General features: G+C 35.4%; 2 protein-coding genes across 2 annotated transcripts in view; one reads left to right on the forward strand and one right to left on the reverse strand.

The window, feature by feature from the left end:
- Positions 1 to 6,998: 6,998 nt before the first annotated feature.
- Positions 6,999 to 18,078, reverse strand: LOC149080814 (uncharacterized). The gene is made up of 4 exons (XM_089237491.1): positions 17,122 to 18,078; positions 12,623 to 12,746; positions 12,422 to 12,477; positions 6,999 to 7,758 (listed from the first exon to the last, which is right to left on the reverse strand). The coding sequence occupies exons 1-4, from the start codon at positions 17,773 to 17,775 to the stop codon at positions 7,621 to 7,623; spliced, it is 972 nt and encodes a 323-aa protein (XP_089093617.1). The 5' UTR covers positions 17,776 to 18,078; the 3' UTR covers positions 6,999 to 7,620.
- A 209-nt stretch (positions 18,079 to 18,287) lies between these two features.
- LOC149080815 (uncharacterized) overlaps positions 18,288 to 19,411 on the forward strand; it is a 48,750-nt gene continuing 47,626 nt past the window's right edge. The window contains exon 1 of the mRNA XM_089237492.1: positions 18,288 to 18,577. Within this exon, the coding sequence (XP_089093618.1) occupies positions 18,445 to 18,577 (133 nt within the window). The 5' untranslated portion in view covers positions 18,288 to 18,444. The remainder of the gene's footprint in view (positions 18,578 to 19,411) is intronic.

Here is a 19,411-nt window from a genome sequence, read left to right on the forward strand (position 1 = left end):
CTGTGAAATATTGTACAGATCCACAAAGATAAAACATCAATGAAACAGATACAAAAAGAGCTTTAAGTGGGACAGAGTAGGTGAAAAATCGATGACACATTTTCGAATGTAGTCTGCACAAGAATGCATATTTTTTTATCATTCACATTATATAAAACTACAGTACAAGCATGCTTTGCAGCTTGGGTTACATTAAAATGATACTTGATTTGAATTTGCAGAGGAGTCTTGATCACTTCCGTGATCCTTGTCTTCATTTCCTTGATGTTGGTGTTACATGAGAGGCATAAACTGTCGTCTTCAATATATCATGACAATAAATTAACGAGATTTAATTCAATACTGAGATAGAATGAAATTAAAAACGTTTCACACTAACAGATTTTTTTGAAGTTATGCTCTTTCACTAGGCAAGCTATTTCTAGAATGATGGAATCTGAAGCCGATTGCATTCCATCGTGACTCAGCAACAAAGCAAAAAAAATGCAAAACAGCTCATTTATGGATCCCAAAAAATATCATTTGCAAGTACTGTTTTGATCCAGTTCTATCTAAACTATTGATGGACTATAGCAAGGTACTCAGCCTTTAAGTTGGGGCCCACTATCATTCGCAACTTATTGCTTTCCTCTCTCTGCTGCTATGGAACTTAGGCTGGCTATACACTGGCCCAATGTTCCTTGGAAAATATTTACTTCCGCAACAATTTAATATGCCAATGCATAATGGGACAGTTGGTGTTGTTCAACAACTGTATGGCCAGTCTGATAGGAAGATGGGGAAGGATGATGGCTCTTTTGACTTGGGTTGGAGGCAAGAAGATCATGGTTCTCCTCAACCAGTCCTTCAATACCTACCAACATTTGATGATCCTTGCCCATGGTGGAGGGGCCACACTACTCACCCATAACCATTGGATCAGGCTGGACACAAGTGTGGGTCATGGATTTAGAAGAGTTTGGGCGACTTCATTGGTTCAAAAATAGGTTGTAGGCTGCTCAAGTGATCTCCCACCATGACAAAGGTACAGGTCTGTAAAGTCCCGTTTACATGGGAAATGGAAAAAGCGGGATTTAAATCCGCTTCAAGAATTTTTACCAATTAATTATCTCCATTTCTTTCCTTACGAGAAAAAGAAGTCGTCAAGCGGGTACTAGAACTCCCAATGCTACTGCAATATTGAACATGCAAATGAGGCTTAAATGAGTAGCAGATCACTCACGAATGATCTTTTCGTGTGCTGCGGGGTGCTCAAATGGTCTGGCTGTCGCAGGTTTTTCCAGTGATCAGTAAATACATAGTAAATCACTTCAGTGATGTGGGAATGTGCTATGGGCCATTAAAGTGATGTGAAACTGCACCACCAGTCACTTGAGTGATCTATAAATGTGTCATGGGCCGCTTAATTTACCTGGAACTGCGCTGTGAATTTTTGTCATTCGCAGCTCTGCAGAATAGTTTAGTAGATATTTTCACCAATGAACCACCCGAAAGCATAAATAAATTCATTTATGGCACATAAATGAATATCTCCAGCTTTCAGCAAATGCCTCTAGGAGCTGCAATGCATACTTTGAGGAAATAATGCCTTAAGTGATCTTGAAATATGTTGCAAACCACTTAAGTGATCAGTGAAATATGCTATGGACCACTTATGGTACTGTGTTGTGGGTTACTCAAGTGATCCGTGAATGTGCTGCGAGTCACTAAAGTTATCCAAGTGACTGGAACTGTGTTGCAGGTAATTTAAATTATGTCTAAATATGCCATTAGACACTTGAGTGATCTGTAAATGCGCTATTCAGTTAATTTTGACGAAATTAGGTCTGAGATTACAAATCACACTTGAGCTGTGGGCCATTGTTCAAGCATATATGGACTACAAGGATTCTAGATACAGCACCATCTGTGAATGAAATTTTGAACATTTTTTTTCTTCAGATTTTTCAAAAGAAAATCTCTAGGCCATGATAAGTATTTTAGTGCAAACCACATTTGTTTATGTCAGTTGATTCATTTTTAAAATGTGCCATTGACTTTACTTTTTGCCCACCTTGTATATATTTCAGTTGTATTTCATTATCGAATCTTATACTAAAAGAATTTTTTCATTCTTTTAAAAAAAAAGAGAAACCTGAAACTAATTTTTTTTTTGGGACAACTCATTCCCCCCTCCCATTTTGAAAGAACCATTGCTAGACGACGAATGCTGCCAAAAAGACTATAATAAAACGTATAATCAAACATTTTTCCCCAGAACCATATCATATAAGAATGAATTACAAATCAACGACGACTAGCTTAGAGAGAGTACAGTACCATAAAATCATATACAAAATATGCACAAAAAAAAGAGCGAAAAAATATCCAAACTACAAAACACATCAAACCTGATCGGCTGCACGAAAGAAACACATGACCTTAAAATACAATGCTTTCAGATAGGCATAAGGTAGTTGCTTTTGATTTTGTTGAATATAAATGCAATAAACACTCGATAATGGAACACAAAGACACCTTCAAGTCAGCTGCCTCTATAATTGGCCAACTGAAAACGTGCCTAAATTTCCCATGTAAATGATAATTTAACTTCCACAGATTCCAGACTCAATATTCTCCATAATCTATGGTTGGGTTACTTTTAGGGGTTGTAGAAAACTATCAAAAAAGAATTGATAATCTGTGATAGCAGTGGCGACTAGTGGAATGAAACCCAGGGTATAACGAAATTTTTTAAAATATATTGTAATTTTGAATCATGTTAAAAGTTATAATTAATTCCACATTATAAATTTATAATGGAATATAATATAAGTCATGAAAGTTATGATGCATAATGAAATTACTGCATGTATGTGTATAAACTGACGTTCCCAACCAATATGATACACAACGTTCATTTAATGAATGCTTTAGGGGGGAAAAAAAAATCAAGATATGGAAGTTACACAACAGAAAATAGCAGAGACGTTTTTCCTTCTCCCATTCATTTGGCCAACACTTTGAGACAGCATCAAGTTTTTAGCTAATCAAATTAATGACTCCTACATGGATCAAGAAGGCCATTGTTCGCAAGTCACAAACTGGTATATTTATAGTGTTGGGTGTGGATAGATACAGAGCCGGAAGTAGAGGGGTGGAGCAAAGAAATTTTGAGGGAGAACAAAAATAGTGATATAAAATGATTAAATTATACAGTAATAGGGGCGGCAAAATCATGTTTACCCACCCTTACAAAAAAATCCTAGTTACTGGATAGGTACCCCCACTTTTTAAGGCTATGTCACATGGAACAACATGGTGCACATTTCACCGGAACTGGAATAAAGCATGCAAGTCTGACACACACACAGAAACATACAGGCAGATTGTCTCAGGCTACCCCAAGGCGACTGGAAACCATGCAGAGCTTTAATGGTAGCAGCATCAAATGTGCACAATAGGTTGGGGATCTATTGTTTGAAGGCCCTTGCTGGTGCTTCATCCGTAAGGGGCTATTTGCTACCTAAGGGGATGGGGGGGGGGGGGGAAACAGCAAATGGACCCGAGTTTCTGCATGTCCGCTCTATAGATGTTTCAGTAAGATTCAAGTTGAATATTTTCCCTTAAAAAAATGAACTTAACTGTATGTTGAACGATATAGTAGTCTTTGATATAGGAAGAAATTTAATATATTATCAAATAATTTATCCTGCGAAAATGTTTAGTAATTTAAATAAATGTTATGGCATATCCCCAAAAAAGTATTCAAAAAATTAAAAACTGGAAAGCATTGACAGAAATAAGGTCATAACGGGAAGAGCCATTGAGAAGATGGAGGGGGAAAAATAGATAATTAATGATTCCAGTAATAATCAATACAGTGATATCAAAGAACGCCCCGGCCTCCTATTTTTTTGGATAACAAAGATTTTTTTGTGTGTGGTTTTTCTGCCTTGGTCAGTACAAACTTCGCTATTAAACTTTTTTCAAGGTATCACTGTAATTGGTTGCTCAGATATTGATATTATTCAGAATTATTTGACAAAAAAAAAAAAAAAAAATATCCAGTTCCCCATTATAGTTCACATGCCCATTCTAGTTTCCAAAAACTTGCAGAAGGTCTGTAATAATCAGCTGTGCTCAAAGGCTCACAGTTTCTTGACAACTGAAACAACTTTTCTAGTAATTTCTCTGAAAATCTGGTGGTTGCCCGAGCCTGCATCTCAGTCACCAGCCACCACTAAAAGATAGTAATATTTTTGTAATTTGTGTCAATTATGTTGCTGGTTTTGGCTAAACAAACAGTATAGAAATAATTAAGCTAATCACATCTATATACATTGCTGCAAAAATTCCTTCAAAACCAAAAAAAAAAAAAAAAAATTATGGGGAAAATTTTTTAGAACCAATCTTATGTGAATGAAATAAAAAAAAAATTCTCATGTTGACACTTTCAATATTTCCTGGTAAGTTCACACATTATTAAATAAATTATACCAAATGCATAATATAGCAAATTCAAAGTATGAACTTTAGATACACAATAAAATATACTCTCAGATTTTCTTTTTTCCAGACAAGTTACAAAAGAAATAAATCGCTGTGAATTTTATTTTGTTATGCCTCGGCTCATAACAAAAGACGAGTAATTTTACTGAGTCCACTTGCTGGTAATGACAGAGGTATCGAGAGCACATCAATGACAGTTGATTGGTGGTTCGATTCTCATGATTGAAATGTTTTAAATAGCAATTTTAGTAATGCAACCAAACTCAGTTATTACGACATCCAATCCATTGAATCAATGAGTAATGGTTCTGTGCAATTCCCACACACACTACCCTTTTTAACATAGAAATGATAGGACCTATGATATAATGAGACACTCTTTTTAACAATTCAGCTCGTTTGTTTGAAAAATTTTTAACAGGCACTTCTAACCCAGTGGTAACCTTTTTACAAAGTCAGAATTATGGCTTTTTGTATGCATGAGAGAAAAAAAAAAAATCCCTGATTTCAGAGAATATTTCCAATAACAAAAAAGGTTTTGAATGTCATACCATTCCTTAAAATACCATAATTTTTTGAGGGGCAGATAAGGTATTATCCGCAAAATTTATTTTTAAGAGTAATTTCACTCCTCACCAAAAGTTTATATAAGGAGTATTTTTACGCTTGAATGAAAGTAAACTTGAATGGAGTAACCTTGAATTTTGGTGTGAATCACACATCTATATGCATATTGGCAAATACTAGCCACATACATACCAAAACTTTTTATACAGTCCTTGTGTACTGAAACTTCCAATTAATGAAACATAGATCATGTTCTGGAAAGTCATTTGCGAAAAATTCCATATTATATTTTTAAATGGGAAATTTTTAATGAATTGTTTACATGCCAAACATGCTGTGCGTGTATATACTAGTGGCCCTAACATATCAGCATCATGCTTGCGTGTGTTTTTTATGTTCTATTAGTGTTGCCATTGTATCAAGGGACCAAAATAATTTTCTCATTTTAGCCAGGTTTACATGTTATAAAGAAGCATCATTAACGGGGCTATCATTTGATTCTGTTTAATCAGGTTTTCGTATCACACAGCATCCATCTCAGAGAGGTTTTACTGTATTAGAGATAAAAAAACAAGTCAATGCATCTAATTACCTATTTTAACTTTGAAAACCCCAACCGCCGTTCAAATTACACAACCATTACAACAAAATCACATGTTTAGTCAAACGCCATAACAACTGAGTTTGACTACATTTCTTTGAAGGAAAAAACCTAATAAAAAAGAAATATTTCTACATTATTCAGCGGTACAAATGTTGAAATATTGTCCATTACAAATGAGTTATCCTAACTTTCAAAACCATACCGGACACATGGAGGTGGTGAACTCATTAATGACAGAGCAGCCCTGTTAACCTCAGGCATCCATTTTCTAAATCTTTACCATCACATTTTTAATTTAATTGCAAAAATCAAACAGGGGGGAAAAAAAACTCAAAAGACTCACAGAAATTAAAATATACTTTTTCTATGTAAAAAGCCTTGGCTTTAAGCATTTTTCTTGCCACATGGCTCTAAGATGATTTTTTAGATCACGTATGAAATTCATTATTATAAAATAGCGACATTTTCAGCTTGGTCTTATAAAAACTTTTATACGATGTACATGAGATTTGAATCAAAATGGTCACTTTTTGTGGAAGGAGACAGCCATTACAAGAGAAACTTTAAAAAAAATCTTCCCATAAAAATGAACACACTTTTTAATTGTTCAGGAAAATGAAATCATGACTCAGATAAAATTAAAACATCTCTGGAGCAAGCTTCTCCCCCCCCCCCCTCAATAGATACCAAGTAAGTACACACGTGTACATGCATTCAAAGAGCTTTGCAACCCTCGTCAGCTGAGATTATGGAACTGGATTGAAGCTTTTGAAATAGAAAACGAAATGCAGGTTATGAAATTTTGTACCTCTAACCTGATCTCCAGCTGTATCCGATATTTGCTTATTACAGACAGACAACTATTGTCGTAATTTTCTGTGTATAACCCCAGGGCAACCCATGAAAAAAAATCTAGTTTTTTATACTACGCTGGCAATTTAACATTGTTTTTTCAAGGAAAGCCATCTATCTCTCTCTAAATATTGTTTTTTACTTTGAAACTGGACACTTTTGATCCAAATATGGTATTTTACTTTTACTCTCTTCGTAACCTTGTCTTGGAAACAGGTTTTGGAGGAATATTCAAAGGCCTCCTCACTCAGGAGAGGGATATCTTAAGATGGGAAATACATCAAAACCCTTACCCAGGATTTTTCCTTGTTAATTCACAATGCAAACTGGCAAAAATAATGTAGCCAATACTGACCTATTTGGGGGCCCATGGAATAGGTTTTCACCTTACTGATACTTCGTTCCATTCTCAAGAGTTCATTTGGGGGGGGGGGAATAAAAGATATACTAACCTGTAAATAAGGGATGTACAATAACGAGAGCTATGCATCATGCTTTTCAATTTTAATCGCATCCTTTCTCTCCTGCAGGCTGTACACAGGAAATTATGGTATAATGACTGTCTACAAATTTTATTTTATGCATGGTAAAAGAAGAGAACAGTGGCATCACAAGGTTTCATTCATCATTCAGTTTTTCCATCCACACTGAATGCATCAGGTATTTATTGACAACCAAGTAATAAAATTTAATTTAAAAAACCCTATCCATTGTTGAAATTTCACGTGAAAATAATATATAGGCTACTAACCACATACATTCTTATTAAAAACATATTTAAATCTGAAGTCATTTTCCGTTCTGACAGCACGTAAGTATTAACATCATAGGTCGCACTCGACAACATAAAATCCTTAACATTAAATAAACATAAATATTGAATTTTCCACTCTCCAGGGCATGCTACCATTATATATATCTGAAAGAACAAATCCTACTCATTTTTTCGGTGACTTTTTCTTAAAAAACATGTCACAATAATAGAACATTCTTAAAAACTGTAACAAACAATCCCAACATCATGAAATTAAAAAGGAAAAAAATATATAGGACATAATATTCATTTCATAACTGATGGAGGCTTATTCATAATCATAGACACGCTTTCATCTCAGCCAAAGTTTTAACCTAAGAGCATCAACTCCATTCAGATAATATCTAAAGAGTCTCTTATCTCGAACGAATCCTAAATTCTCATACAATCTCAAAGCAGGCTTGTTAGTGATTTCAGTTTCGAGCACAACCTGCAAGGAACAAAAGAAGAAAAAAGAAAAAAAAGTCATCACAAATATGTTAAGAACACAAACAAAATTTGATTTTATAGCTATGATATCTTCTAAACCTTTGACAGATGAAGTAATTAAGAAAGCAAAAAAAATGTTTATTTCACTTTGTGGTGTCGTGACTTGAGTTAATGTGCAGTAGCAAGGTGCTACAGGACCGCACTTAATACCTTAAAAGACCCGTGTCCCCCCCCATGCACATACTGCTACAGGCCCCTAGCCAGATTTTTTACCTGTTATCTATATTCTTCCCCTGGATTGAACTTGAGACCTGACGCAACCTTCACAGTGGTAGATGAGCATTTTAATATCATGTCACTCAGGTGCTGACAGATCTTTCACTGGTTCCTCCATAGTGAATTTACAGTGTGAAAAACAACTGATGACACGAATCGTCTCAGGGCCCTATGTCGGAACCCTGTCAGACCATCCTTGTGGGGGATATGAATGGACCATTGATATCCTTAGACAGAATTACTATAATTGATTTATGATAAATAAGCCATACAAAAATGAAAGAAGAGGAGAAAAAGTCTGGAAAACTTCACTGCTTTTCACAAGCTACATCTCCATATATTCCACTAAAGCAGGGGTGCACAAATTCTGCTTGCAAAAGGGTTGTGTATAGCGTACAAAAAAATGTACGTAATCAACACAACACATGCACCAGTTCAATGGCCTGTGAGCAAGTCATTACTAATATTTCTTCAGCAAACTTAAAAGGTTGGGCACCGCTACACCCAGAAATTCAATACATAGCCTAATTTTTATACGTCTTCATTAGACAAATTACTGGGAGAAACCAGATAAAATACCTCCATCTTGAAAAAATATCAACAAAATTAGGTTTACTATGTTGCAACAGTAATTCTTAACTGGTGCTCTACAGAGGCCTTGGGGTACCAAGGCTGCTAAAAAAAACAAATAAAAAATAATCAATTTGAAATTTTTTTTTAAAACAATATATATAAGTAACTTAGATGAGGGTTAGTCTTTACTTGTTAACTAGAAGAAGACCCTTTAATTGCTTCATTATGAGGACTTGAAGGAATTGACTAAGAGTAGAGGCTTAAAGTCCAATCTGCACCTCCTCGTGGTGCAGCCTGTAAGTAGCCATGTGTAACACATGGTGAACAGACGCGGATGGGCTTTCGCCAACCCCCACTGGCCAGCATGAGGGATTATGGCCAAAAAACCCCCTAAAAAGAAATATGCAGAGGAGACCTTCATCCAGTATTGGATTGAAAATGGTTGATGAACTTTCTTGAATAAATAAAAAATAAACCTACGGGGCTCTGCCATAGAAACTATATACCAAGAAGGGCTTTGCGAGTTAAAAAGGTTGAGAACCACTGCATTACAATAAACAAGTGTTTCTCAAAGTGTGCGTCACAGCTCCTAGCAACACACAATATGGGACAGCCAGTCTCCCACTTCAAAAAGTCTTTCTGCATGAACCAGGCAATGACTACAACACGATACTGACATAACATGAGAATTCAAGCATTAACCATTTTTACTTTAAAATATTCAACATCGTGCACTAGTGAGTGCACGAAACAAGCAAAAAAAAAATTGGACAACATATATATGCTAGTGTCATGCATATACATACACTCAGACAACACCCTCCAACATGTACTGATTTGTTAGAAATTCTGCAGAAGAATGTGTACGAGGTGCATGTTCGGTTCAGTAGTAGCTCCTAGGAGCATCATGGTGAACTGGAGAAATTGATTTGTATGCCTATTCATGTTTTGAAGTGGTTTTTTTTATATGGGAAAACCTATTCTAAGAAGCGGTGATGAACGATTAATTAAGCAAGGGAGCTGTAGGTGACAAAAAATCAAGAACCACTGCAATAAACAGTTCATGCCACCTTATATACCTTCAAAAATATACATTCATTGAGGCCATGAAATCTTCCAAAAACATTTTAACAAAGTCCAGTATTATCTTTAAAAAAAAGCGACCGTTTCAAAAACTTTTTCTTCTACTACCCCTTTTCAGGGTTGACAAGTTTACGATGGTTTAAACTGTCATGTCAAAAACCTTAAATATTGCTTTTAAATATGAAGATTCCTGTTGAAAATATACACATATTGATTCAATGTATAGTTTGAAGTGACCATGTTATACTTAATATGATTGTAAAATAATTTTCTGTTCCCCCGCCCTACAGAATTATTTTGGACAATGTATGCATATTTTTTCATGTAAAATATATTATTTGAATACAGCATAGCATAAATGATGAAGGAAAAACTATTAATTATATTAATTTTTATATATTATTTTTATAATTATATTTAATTATAAACTATTAAAATATTTGATATTCTTCAATTCAAGATGAGATTCTCAATCTTCAAATATTTCTCCAATTGCTTATATATGTGTATTGATATAAACTATCTGTTCTACTCTTTTCATAACAGATAGGTGTTTAAAAAGTTACTTTACGCCAAAAATGTAAGGTTGATTTCTGTTATTATAAAATTATCTAAATAATGATATAAAATCTTTCTAAAGGTGTCTTTTGAAAAAAACCCCCAATATTCTCAATATTTTATTTTGCAAAAAATGTTTTTACATGACATCTTACTTGTCATGTATGATTATAAAACAAGTACTGTATTTAAGACAGTGCTTGTCCAAAACCCTGCTGTGTGTGTGTGAATTGGCCAGAACACTTTTCTTTAGAAAATACATTATATTTAAGGCACTGAATACTCAGTAACAGTTACAATCATTGCATTATTGTAAAAACTCAACATGAATATTATTTTTCATTGGATAATATTACACCATTGATATTTATTTACATCATTATAATGTTTATTTAATGCAAATTGTTCTACTTTGACTTTTCAAATGTTTTTTCTTTTTAAGAGTGAGCATTCTCAATTTTGAATTAAAAAAAACAAAATGAGGCCACTATGTAGCACCTACACATGACCAACATAACACAATTTCACAAAGACTGATTACACTTACAGGATAATAAAAGACTAAGGGCTTGATTAATAGTGTTCAATTATTACATAAAATCTAATTTCAGTCTGTAGTCATATCTCTTGAATTTTTCTAATTTTCATCTAACATTTTTAAGTCATTCTTGTATCTTCCATGTTTCAATAAATCTAATATTTAACCTCAAGACAGTTCAGCTTTCAAGCGCAATCCATAGTTTGATAACCTGTTATCAGTGATGCAACCCTTTACACATATACTGTTTAAAATTGTAAAATTTTATTATATTTAATGTAATTAATAATATATAATTTATATAGCATAAAGTTTGTTATTTGATTATAGAAGTTACTTCTTCATAAAATTGTAAAGTTTTTCGCTTAACTATAAATAGGAGGTTTAGGATAGCAGGGTTTTACCATACTATCCAAAAACCTTGCCAACCCTGGTTCTAGACTCTTTGTATGCCAAAATATTTGAAATTCTAAATTATAATTAATATTTTGTTTTAATTATTGTAACAAATTAGTGTTTAAAAATAAAATGTAACAGACAAAAAAGTAAGTTATTCATGTTATCAACCAATTGTGATCAAAATATTATCCAAAAGCATTCATTTTGGTTTATGATAGTTTAAACCAGATTTTGAAGCTTGTCATGTCAAAAACCCCCAACCCTGTCCATATATATTGCCCCCATGATAGAAGCATGAATGTGCAAATTTTCACTTTTTTTACCAGCTGGTTGGATATCTTAGTTTGCTACCTAATTTTTGCCTGAAACGTGAATGTGTGTGAACTATTGTAACACATGTAACAAAACATGGAAAATAACTTAACATAGGTAAACATTCAAACGTTATTTCCCGCATTTTCCCCCCAAGGATGTTTGCCCAGTCATGCTTCTAGCATTGTGGGGGGAGGGGGGGTGAGGAGACCATATAATACCATAGCCTCTACTACACCCCTCCCATCACTCAATTGCACACTTTGGGAACACTCTAAGAAACAAAGAACAGCTATGTTCAACCTTCCCCCTGCCATTAATTTTGGAAATAAAATTATTGAATTTTTACTCCTTATGCTCTTTAATACTTCAGAAATATAGACAAAACTAATTCAATACAAGATTATTCATTGAAAGACTGGCTATTTGTGGAGAGATGATGATTACGAGGAAGAAAATTCCCCTCTACCCCCCCCCCCCCCGGGTTTGAGTCCCTGTGGGGGCAGAGACAAATTTTCTTCCTTGTAATCATCTCCTCAACAATGTATTTGTATAAGTAACCAGTCTTTCGATGATCTTGTATTAATAAGTAGAGAGAACATTTCTACAGACAAAACTAATCCAACCCCGTTTTTCTGGGAGTAATCAACCTTTCAGAGAAACACTGCTTTACAAAAACTCTGGAAACACAGATAAAAGATCCGGTCTTCGACATAAAAAAAATCATTGACATTTGAGGCAGGGGAAAGATAAGAATAAAAGGTCATTGAATATAATGCTGCAGCGTTACTTTGGTGAATCATGGTAATTCTTACTAGGTTGCCCCGATATATTTTTATTCACAGTTAAAAAAGATGAGCTTGCTAGTTATCATATTGTTTCATACATAAATTTTGGACAAAAGTCCATGAAGTGTACAACTCACCTCATCAGCATTGTCCTGTACCATCGCTTTAATTGCTTTCAAAACCAAATTTGAGCCTGGAAAAGACAAACAATAAGAAAATAACTGCACAATATAATTGTGTAAATGTTAGCCCACCAATGCACCAACTTTTCCTCGTTTGAGTGCAATAAAAGAAAAATGAATAAAGTATAATAAAACAACAGTTACGTATTGTATTACCTATTTTTCTTTTCCTGTACATTTCATGAACAGCTAGCATTGCAATATAGCCTCTTCGACTGTGCTTTTTATGTACATCCAACTTACAAACAATCGCTCCTACGCATTTATCACCATCCTGCGCCTAAAATACATTAAAAAGAAAGAAAAGCATGAAAAAAGTTAAAAATGGGTGCTGTTTTATCTAGAAATGTGAAATAAACACTTTTAAAAAACATGAATTAATCAATCAAGGGTGAATATCGGGTAAAAGCATTTTGCTATGTACACAGTATAATCCAGACTGTTTGACCCTCGTTTATTCTGGCCTATGATAACTAACAACAGTTTTCTTTAGTGATGAGAAAATTCTCACTGAAATTCTCCTACTGGTGAAAAAAGATGTTAATGAGGGTGAAGGAACATGGTGAATGTAAATAAGCAACAACTGCCCTAGGAAGGTTTGTTTGACATTGGTTAGTTAGAGCGACTGATCAAAAGTGTTACTAAAAATGCCATGTATTAGCTAGGAATAAAATTTGTTTTCTAAACTGCTAATTTTTTTATAAACACTTTCCCTCAAAATGTTACATATTCTAACACATTGTTGAATTGCCTTTAGTGGAATTAATTTGAAAGAAGTCGAACAATATTTGAAAATTAATTTTACATCATTTTGTATTAATGTTTATTCATTCCATTGCTGCGCAGATGAAGGGTCTAGCCTACTTCTACTTCACCACATATCACTCTGGCCAAATCACTATAGGCTATGCAATTTGCTGCATTAACGAGTTAGGTTGGAAATGAAGGTATCATCTATCAGTGGTTGCCTCAAGCCCATTAGGGAAAATATCTATATTCTTTCCCAGGATCGAACCTGGGACCTGATGTCCATTTTCATGTGGTAGACAAGAATCTTACTAGCACACCACTTGGGCGGAAGGGTCTAGCTTAACAGAAACTACTATTTGATAATAATACTTGCTCCTGAGATTTTCACACATTATGCAGCAATTACTCCTTTGGCTAAAAAGTGTATATTTACTTATAACATATGATACTGTCATTTAAATTGATCAATACTGGTTTATCTAGAAATTTTGTTTTCTTGATATATGCTCATTCAAACTTTGTCCGATAACCCAGGTGTTTGAAATGTAGTGGCCAAATCGTCCATATCATTTGTAGATGCAAAGTGTAAAATATTTACATATCCCACTAAACATAGCTTAAATGTTCACACAGCAGGGGAAATCGGAAATGCAACATTCTTGCGACCACTGACATCCTTCTCTTGTGGCTTAATTGATCAATGAAATTGTGTTAAATTTAAACCTAAAGAAAATCGAACAAAATATTAATGAATATACTATACTGCTACTATTAATGAATAGGCATATAAAAAGAAATTAATTTGAAACTGTCAGAAGCGAATCGCAAAGACCAAAACAGCTTCGCATGATCTTCCTCAGCACTTCTGTATTGTATAGCCTGTGGATCATAAAATACTTACAGCACTTTACTGAGCTGTAAGTAATTTATAGCAGGCAAATTAATGAAAGTGATATACAGTTATATAACATTAATCAGGGCTTGACAACTTGGGGAAAATATTTAGGTGCCTGCAAAATTTCATGGGCAGCAAGCATTTTTTTACCCAAGAAAATTGATCGAAAATAGTGTATTCTTTGAGTTCTACGGACCCCTTTCCATACTAACAGACAGGCTGACATTATTTTAGAAAGTTTTGTGGTCCTGAAACTTCTATCCATTTATCAAACATGTAAAAAATTAAGTGCCCATCTCAATTTTTTAGTCGCCATGACAACCTGGAACATAGATTTGTCCAGCTCTAACATTACTGCAAACTCAATGTTTGTGTCTATGTGAAATCTCCAGATTTTACTTCAAACTGGTTTCATTTTGAAACAAAATCACCCTGATTTCAACAGTTTGACTCTCCGACAAGCACATAAAGTTCTATCCCAGGGCCCCCCAAAGCAGAATGTTTTGCATTGTTCTGCAACGAGCCCTCGGCTGACTGGAAATGTTATGCAGTTCCCATAATATAGTTTTCTACATTTTTCTTAAAATTTTCCACATTATTCTGCAGTAGCAATGATTGTTCTGCGATGTACATCACAGATTTCAGCATATTCTGCTTTGGGGCCCAGGGCTTGAAAAATCAAAAAAATGTAGGCATCAGACAAATTTCATAGGAACCAAGCATGGTTTTTCTGCAAGAAAAAGTGTCTTGAATAATGTTTTTTAACTTTTCTGGGACTTGATGACCCCTTTCCATGTTGGAAGACAATTCAGAATGAAATCAGAAAATTCTGAACCATCCCTGGACTCTGATTCAGCGATAACATATAAAAAATTAAAAGTGGCAATACTAATTTTCTAGTCGCCATGGTGACAGGGAGATTTGTCCACCCACATATCTACTACTTCTTGTGAACTGGACTTGTCCTCTCAACTCATGAATGTGAACTGCATAATTTCAATGTCGTTTCCTCCCCACATGGTATTTTAGTAATAAATTGCTATTCGTACTCATGTATAAGTCAGACAATTCTGTGGTATTTGGTCAGAACACGGCATCTTCAAAAAATGACCTTTTGACCTAAAGATAAGTCTTGCTAATTATAACTAATTAGAAGTGAGATAAATGCACAAATATGAGCATATGGCTACACAACACGCTGATGTATGATATTTTCATTTGTATTTGCATGTATGCTTTATGATTTTTAAATGACAATGGAAATGGTTATACTTCAAAAATCTGATTTTGGAGTTATCATGTCATGACCGAACACCACAGAATTTTGTTCTGAAATTTATTCCTATACCTAGACGGAGGCTAGCTCATAAACCATTGTTTAAAAAAAAATTGAGCGCCTGCTAAATTCTATAACAGTGTGAAACTTTTTTCTGGAAAAACCAAAATGATTTTTCAGTCTTCTTCAAGACTTGGTTGATAGAATCGATTACACTAATGGCTATCAAAGTGTGTGTCACGGCTCCTAGAGAAAAAAACCAACCTTTACCAAAAGTATTATAGTGTGGAGCTGGCTATATTAATTTTTACCTGTTTGGCGCTTTGAAGCAGTTATTTGTTAGACTATTCCAGGAAGCTACCAATCAAGATCAATATTGACTAGAGCAAGAGAGTCACGGGCGAGGAACCATTGAGCTGCACAAATGCAAATTCTGAGTTTGCTCACAGACTCTAATCGAGTCATCACATGTAGAAAATTTTAAATGCCAATGCTGATTTTGTAGTAGCCGCAATGACTTGCCAACAAGCACTTTTACACATGGTTCATATTTTGATAATAAGAAAATTCAACTTGAGTTTTACCGTAAGCCTAACCCAGTAGAACCTCTTGATAACCAGCACCCATGGGATCAAAAATTTTATTCACCAACAAGGAGTATCTGTTAATGGGCAATAAAACATTGAGGCAACACAATTAAAAAATAATAAAAGTTTATTAACGGGAGCCATCTGCTGTTGGGGGCATAGGCCAGTAGCGTTGGCCGGAAGGCGGGTCAGTAAAAAAGTATTCATGGGTCTGTCAAGCCAAAATTGAGGTCCACTTCCTGAACCCTTCATAAAATTCTGGATCGGAAGAAAAGACCTTCACAAAATACATAGGTATTAATGAAACCATAAATTTGACATTTCATTTCTGATGAATTAGATTTTGCTTCCCTCAAAATTACTTATTTTTTATAAAAACAGGGCCATACAAAACAAGTCTGGACAGACCACTTGGTATTATTGGCATAGTTGAAGAAGACATTCACCCCGTCGTTCACTATACGCACCACTCTGTGTGATTTGATTTCTTCCCCTATTGAAGGAAGAGCATGTATCTGTTTATTTCTTTCCCTATTGAAGGAGGAGCATGTATCTGCTTATGCAACAGGGAAGTCCCACTGGAATGAGGTTGAACAGCGCCTTCGGGCCTATTTACACATGTTAAGTGGCTAAGTTGCCAACTAAATTTTATACCTTCGAGTATTTTAAAATACATGCAAATGTTAAATATTGTTTAAACCAGTTCTATTTGATAATAGGTAAAATGGATGTAGTTGGTAAGTGATAATGTGGATCAGGATTGGATATATTTTTTGGTTAAGTAGACACTATATCAATGTGTCAGTGGGTTTGGCCTTGTATTATCTAATGAGTACACATACTTGATTACTTGCATTGGGGCAGATGTTAGCACCCTACAACTTAAAATTCAGCAGACTTTTTCCATGGTCCTCAAACAATGTGGGCCACCAACCTTTGTCAGGGTCACTGCTCCAACTCAGGGAGGTTATCACAGGGATTCTTTATTAAACCGCTAAAGAGAGCTGCAGATAAGTGTAATTAGGAGAACAGGGGAACAGGGCACAGCAGGTAGGAAAAGTTTGAGAACCCCCTGATTTGGATACATTACACAAGGATTATACTACAGCTATTTCCACAATAATCTACATGAATGGGCGATACCTACCAAGAAGCACAGCTTTGGCCAATTGTGTATAAAATACCTATACGTGTAAATAGAGTATGGTTCAGATAGGTCCTTCTGTATTAGGCGCATTATGTCGGGCATCTGCTTCTCCGACTCATAAGCTATATACAATATATTAACAGCAGCAGCGGCAACATCACCATCACTCAAACTTTGCTGGACTAACTTCTCGCTGACTTCTTCAGTGGTGGACAGTTCCTTTCGGGGAGAGGACGAATCCGACGTGACCGTATCCGATTCATCATCGTTGACGACTATTGCCTTCTCCTCCTGCACAGCAGCGTGCTGTTGGTCGTCGTCATCGCCGTCCTCTTTACCCGACAGATGATGTTTCTTGCTTATCCTCTCGAAACTGTGACATTTCGTTAGTCCGTTTATAGGAAACTCAACGTTTTTAACGTCTTCGTGTAGAGTCTTGTTGCACCCGTTCGGCAAAGAATTACTATTGGAGACGACACACGACGACGATATCTGGAGTTTGTCGCGGACGTCGTTGGCCACCACCGCGACGGCGTCGGATGCGACTTTATCACAACATTCATTCGAATCGTAGATGGACTCACTGATATTATGGTTGGATTCTTCCTGTTTATTGTTGTAAGGTAGACGTGACGAATGGTTCTCGACATCCATTTCGACATTGGATACGAATCCAGGGACGACGATAGACCTTTAGGCCTATAAACAACAAGAGGCTGGATCCGACACAAAAAAAATGTTCCCAGATTGAAAATCCAATCATTCACACGGGAAGACACTTTTCGCAGAACTCCGACAGATTCATGTCGTCTGTTGAATTTTTCATGAAAAAGTTTACAAAAATATAGAGCAGAAACAAGAATATATTTATTTTTATAATAATAAATGTTATCAACAGATGACGAAAATTTTCTTTGAAAGTGATCGAGGTGTTGCCATTCAACGAAAACCTTTTCTTAACCCACCCGGTTATGATAAATCATCTAAATCACTATAATTCCTGATTTCAGTACAAATTATATATATAAGTAAATTAAAAGTAAAAACCATTTGTTTTTATGCAAAAAGTGCAAAGAAATTCTGCAATATAAAATCATGTGCGTAAAATCATCTATATGGTCAGTAGAGCAGACTAACACCTACCCCAAAAGATGTCGTGTCTCCATAGTTTTAGCCGTCGGGATCTACATCGGCGTGAATTGTTTACTTTCGCTGACATGCAGCCTCCTCTGAAGTTTCGCGAAGTGTTTTTCGTTTCGTCATCGTAACATATTTATACAGTCGGTCAATAAAGCTCCGTTACAGATGTCTGCAGGGTGATTGATGTTGACAGATTTTGTCGGTCGCCCGATCCCACGTATTAAGATGAATGCAGACATTATCGAGAACATAACGTCGGCGATCACCAATGGTAGAACCGACATTGTCCGAGCTCTGGTGACAATTTGTGAGAAAGGTAAGCATTCCAAATGGCCACTCTAAAATATTTATACAGCAATACTGCAAGAAACCGGAAAAACGTATCGTTATCGATAGAATATGTTAACACATTGTTATATGTAAAAATTGCATCGGGACCAAAGAGTTATCGTTCCATAAAGCGATTACCGTTGTATAGGATTTTATATTTGTATTTTTAGGACACAGAAAGAACTAAGTGAAAAGTCAATTGTTGGGACAGTGTGGGGCCCACATTTGAGGTTTTGATTAGCCTAAGTGGGCTACTAAGCTAACTACACACTATAGGCTGATATGGAGGGGGGGGGGGGAAAGACCCTTCTCCAATCATTTGGAAAAATTGTATTATTGGCATGGCTGAGAGAGCAGAGGTGCATACATATGTTATCAAAGGAGTCTGTGGGCCATGCATTAGAAATAATGTTGGGCTGCTAAGGAGAGCCAGAAAGCGGCGTGAAAAAAAAAAATTAGATGTAAAGAAATTAAGCTTCAAGTGAAGTATGGTGGGGAATAAAGGCCCGTTTATATGCAGTAAGTGATTAAGTTCGTAACTACGTTTTAATTTACCTATTCTTCAGAAAAGTGTCCACACGATAAGTAGTAAGTAGATGCTCATTGGATCATTTTTACGGAGGCGAGCAAAGTTGGCGCATGCATGCTACATTCGACTCAAATCAACGGAGGGCGAGAGACGCAACTCGCAGGAGAATAATAGTAATAATTTTTATATATCTGGCATTCAAAGAGGTGTTTTTTTCCAAAGCTCATAGCTTCCGCAACAATGGATAAAGATGACCCGGTAGAATTAATGAATACTGTGATCAAAGCCATA

This window comes from Pholcus phalangioides, unplaced genomic scaffold, assembly GCF_987345545.1.
Source record: "Pholcus phalangioides strain wild (caught in Gottingen) unplaced genomic scaffold, Ppha-v1.0 ptg000010l_1, whole genome shotgun sequence".
Taxonomy (NCBI): Eukaryota; Metazoa; Arthropoda; class Arachnida; order Araneae; family Pholcidae; genus Pholcus; species Pholcus phalangioides.

Coding starts and splice junctions, on each gene's coding strand:
- LOC149080814 (XM_089237491.1), bottom strand. CDS start 17,775: ATGGATGTCGAGAACCATTCGTCACGTCTACCTTACAACAATAAACAG. Junction 12,747..17,121: donor GGCCAAAGCTGTGCTTCTTG/GTAGGTATCGCC, acceptor AATGTATTTTAG/GCGCAGGATGGTGATAAATG. Junction 12,478..12,622: donor GTACAGGAAAAGAAAAATAG/GTAATACAATAC, acceptor TGTCTTTTCCAG/GCTCAAATTTGGTTTTGAAA.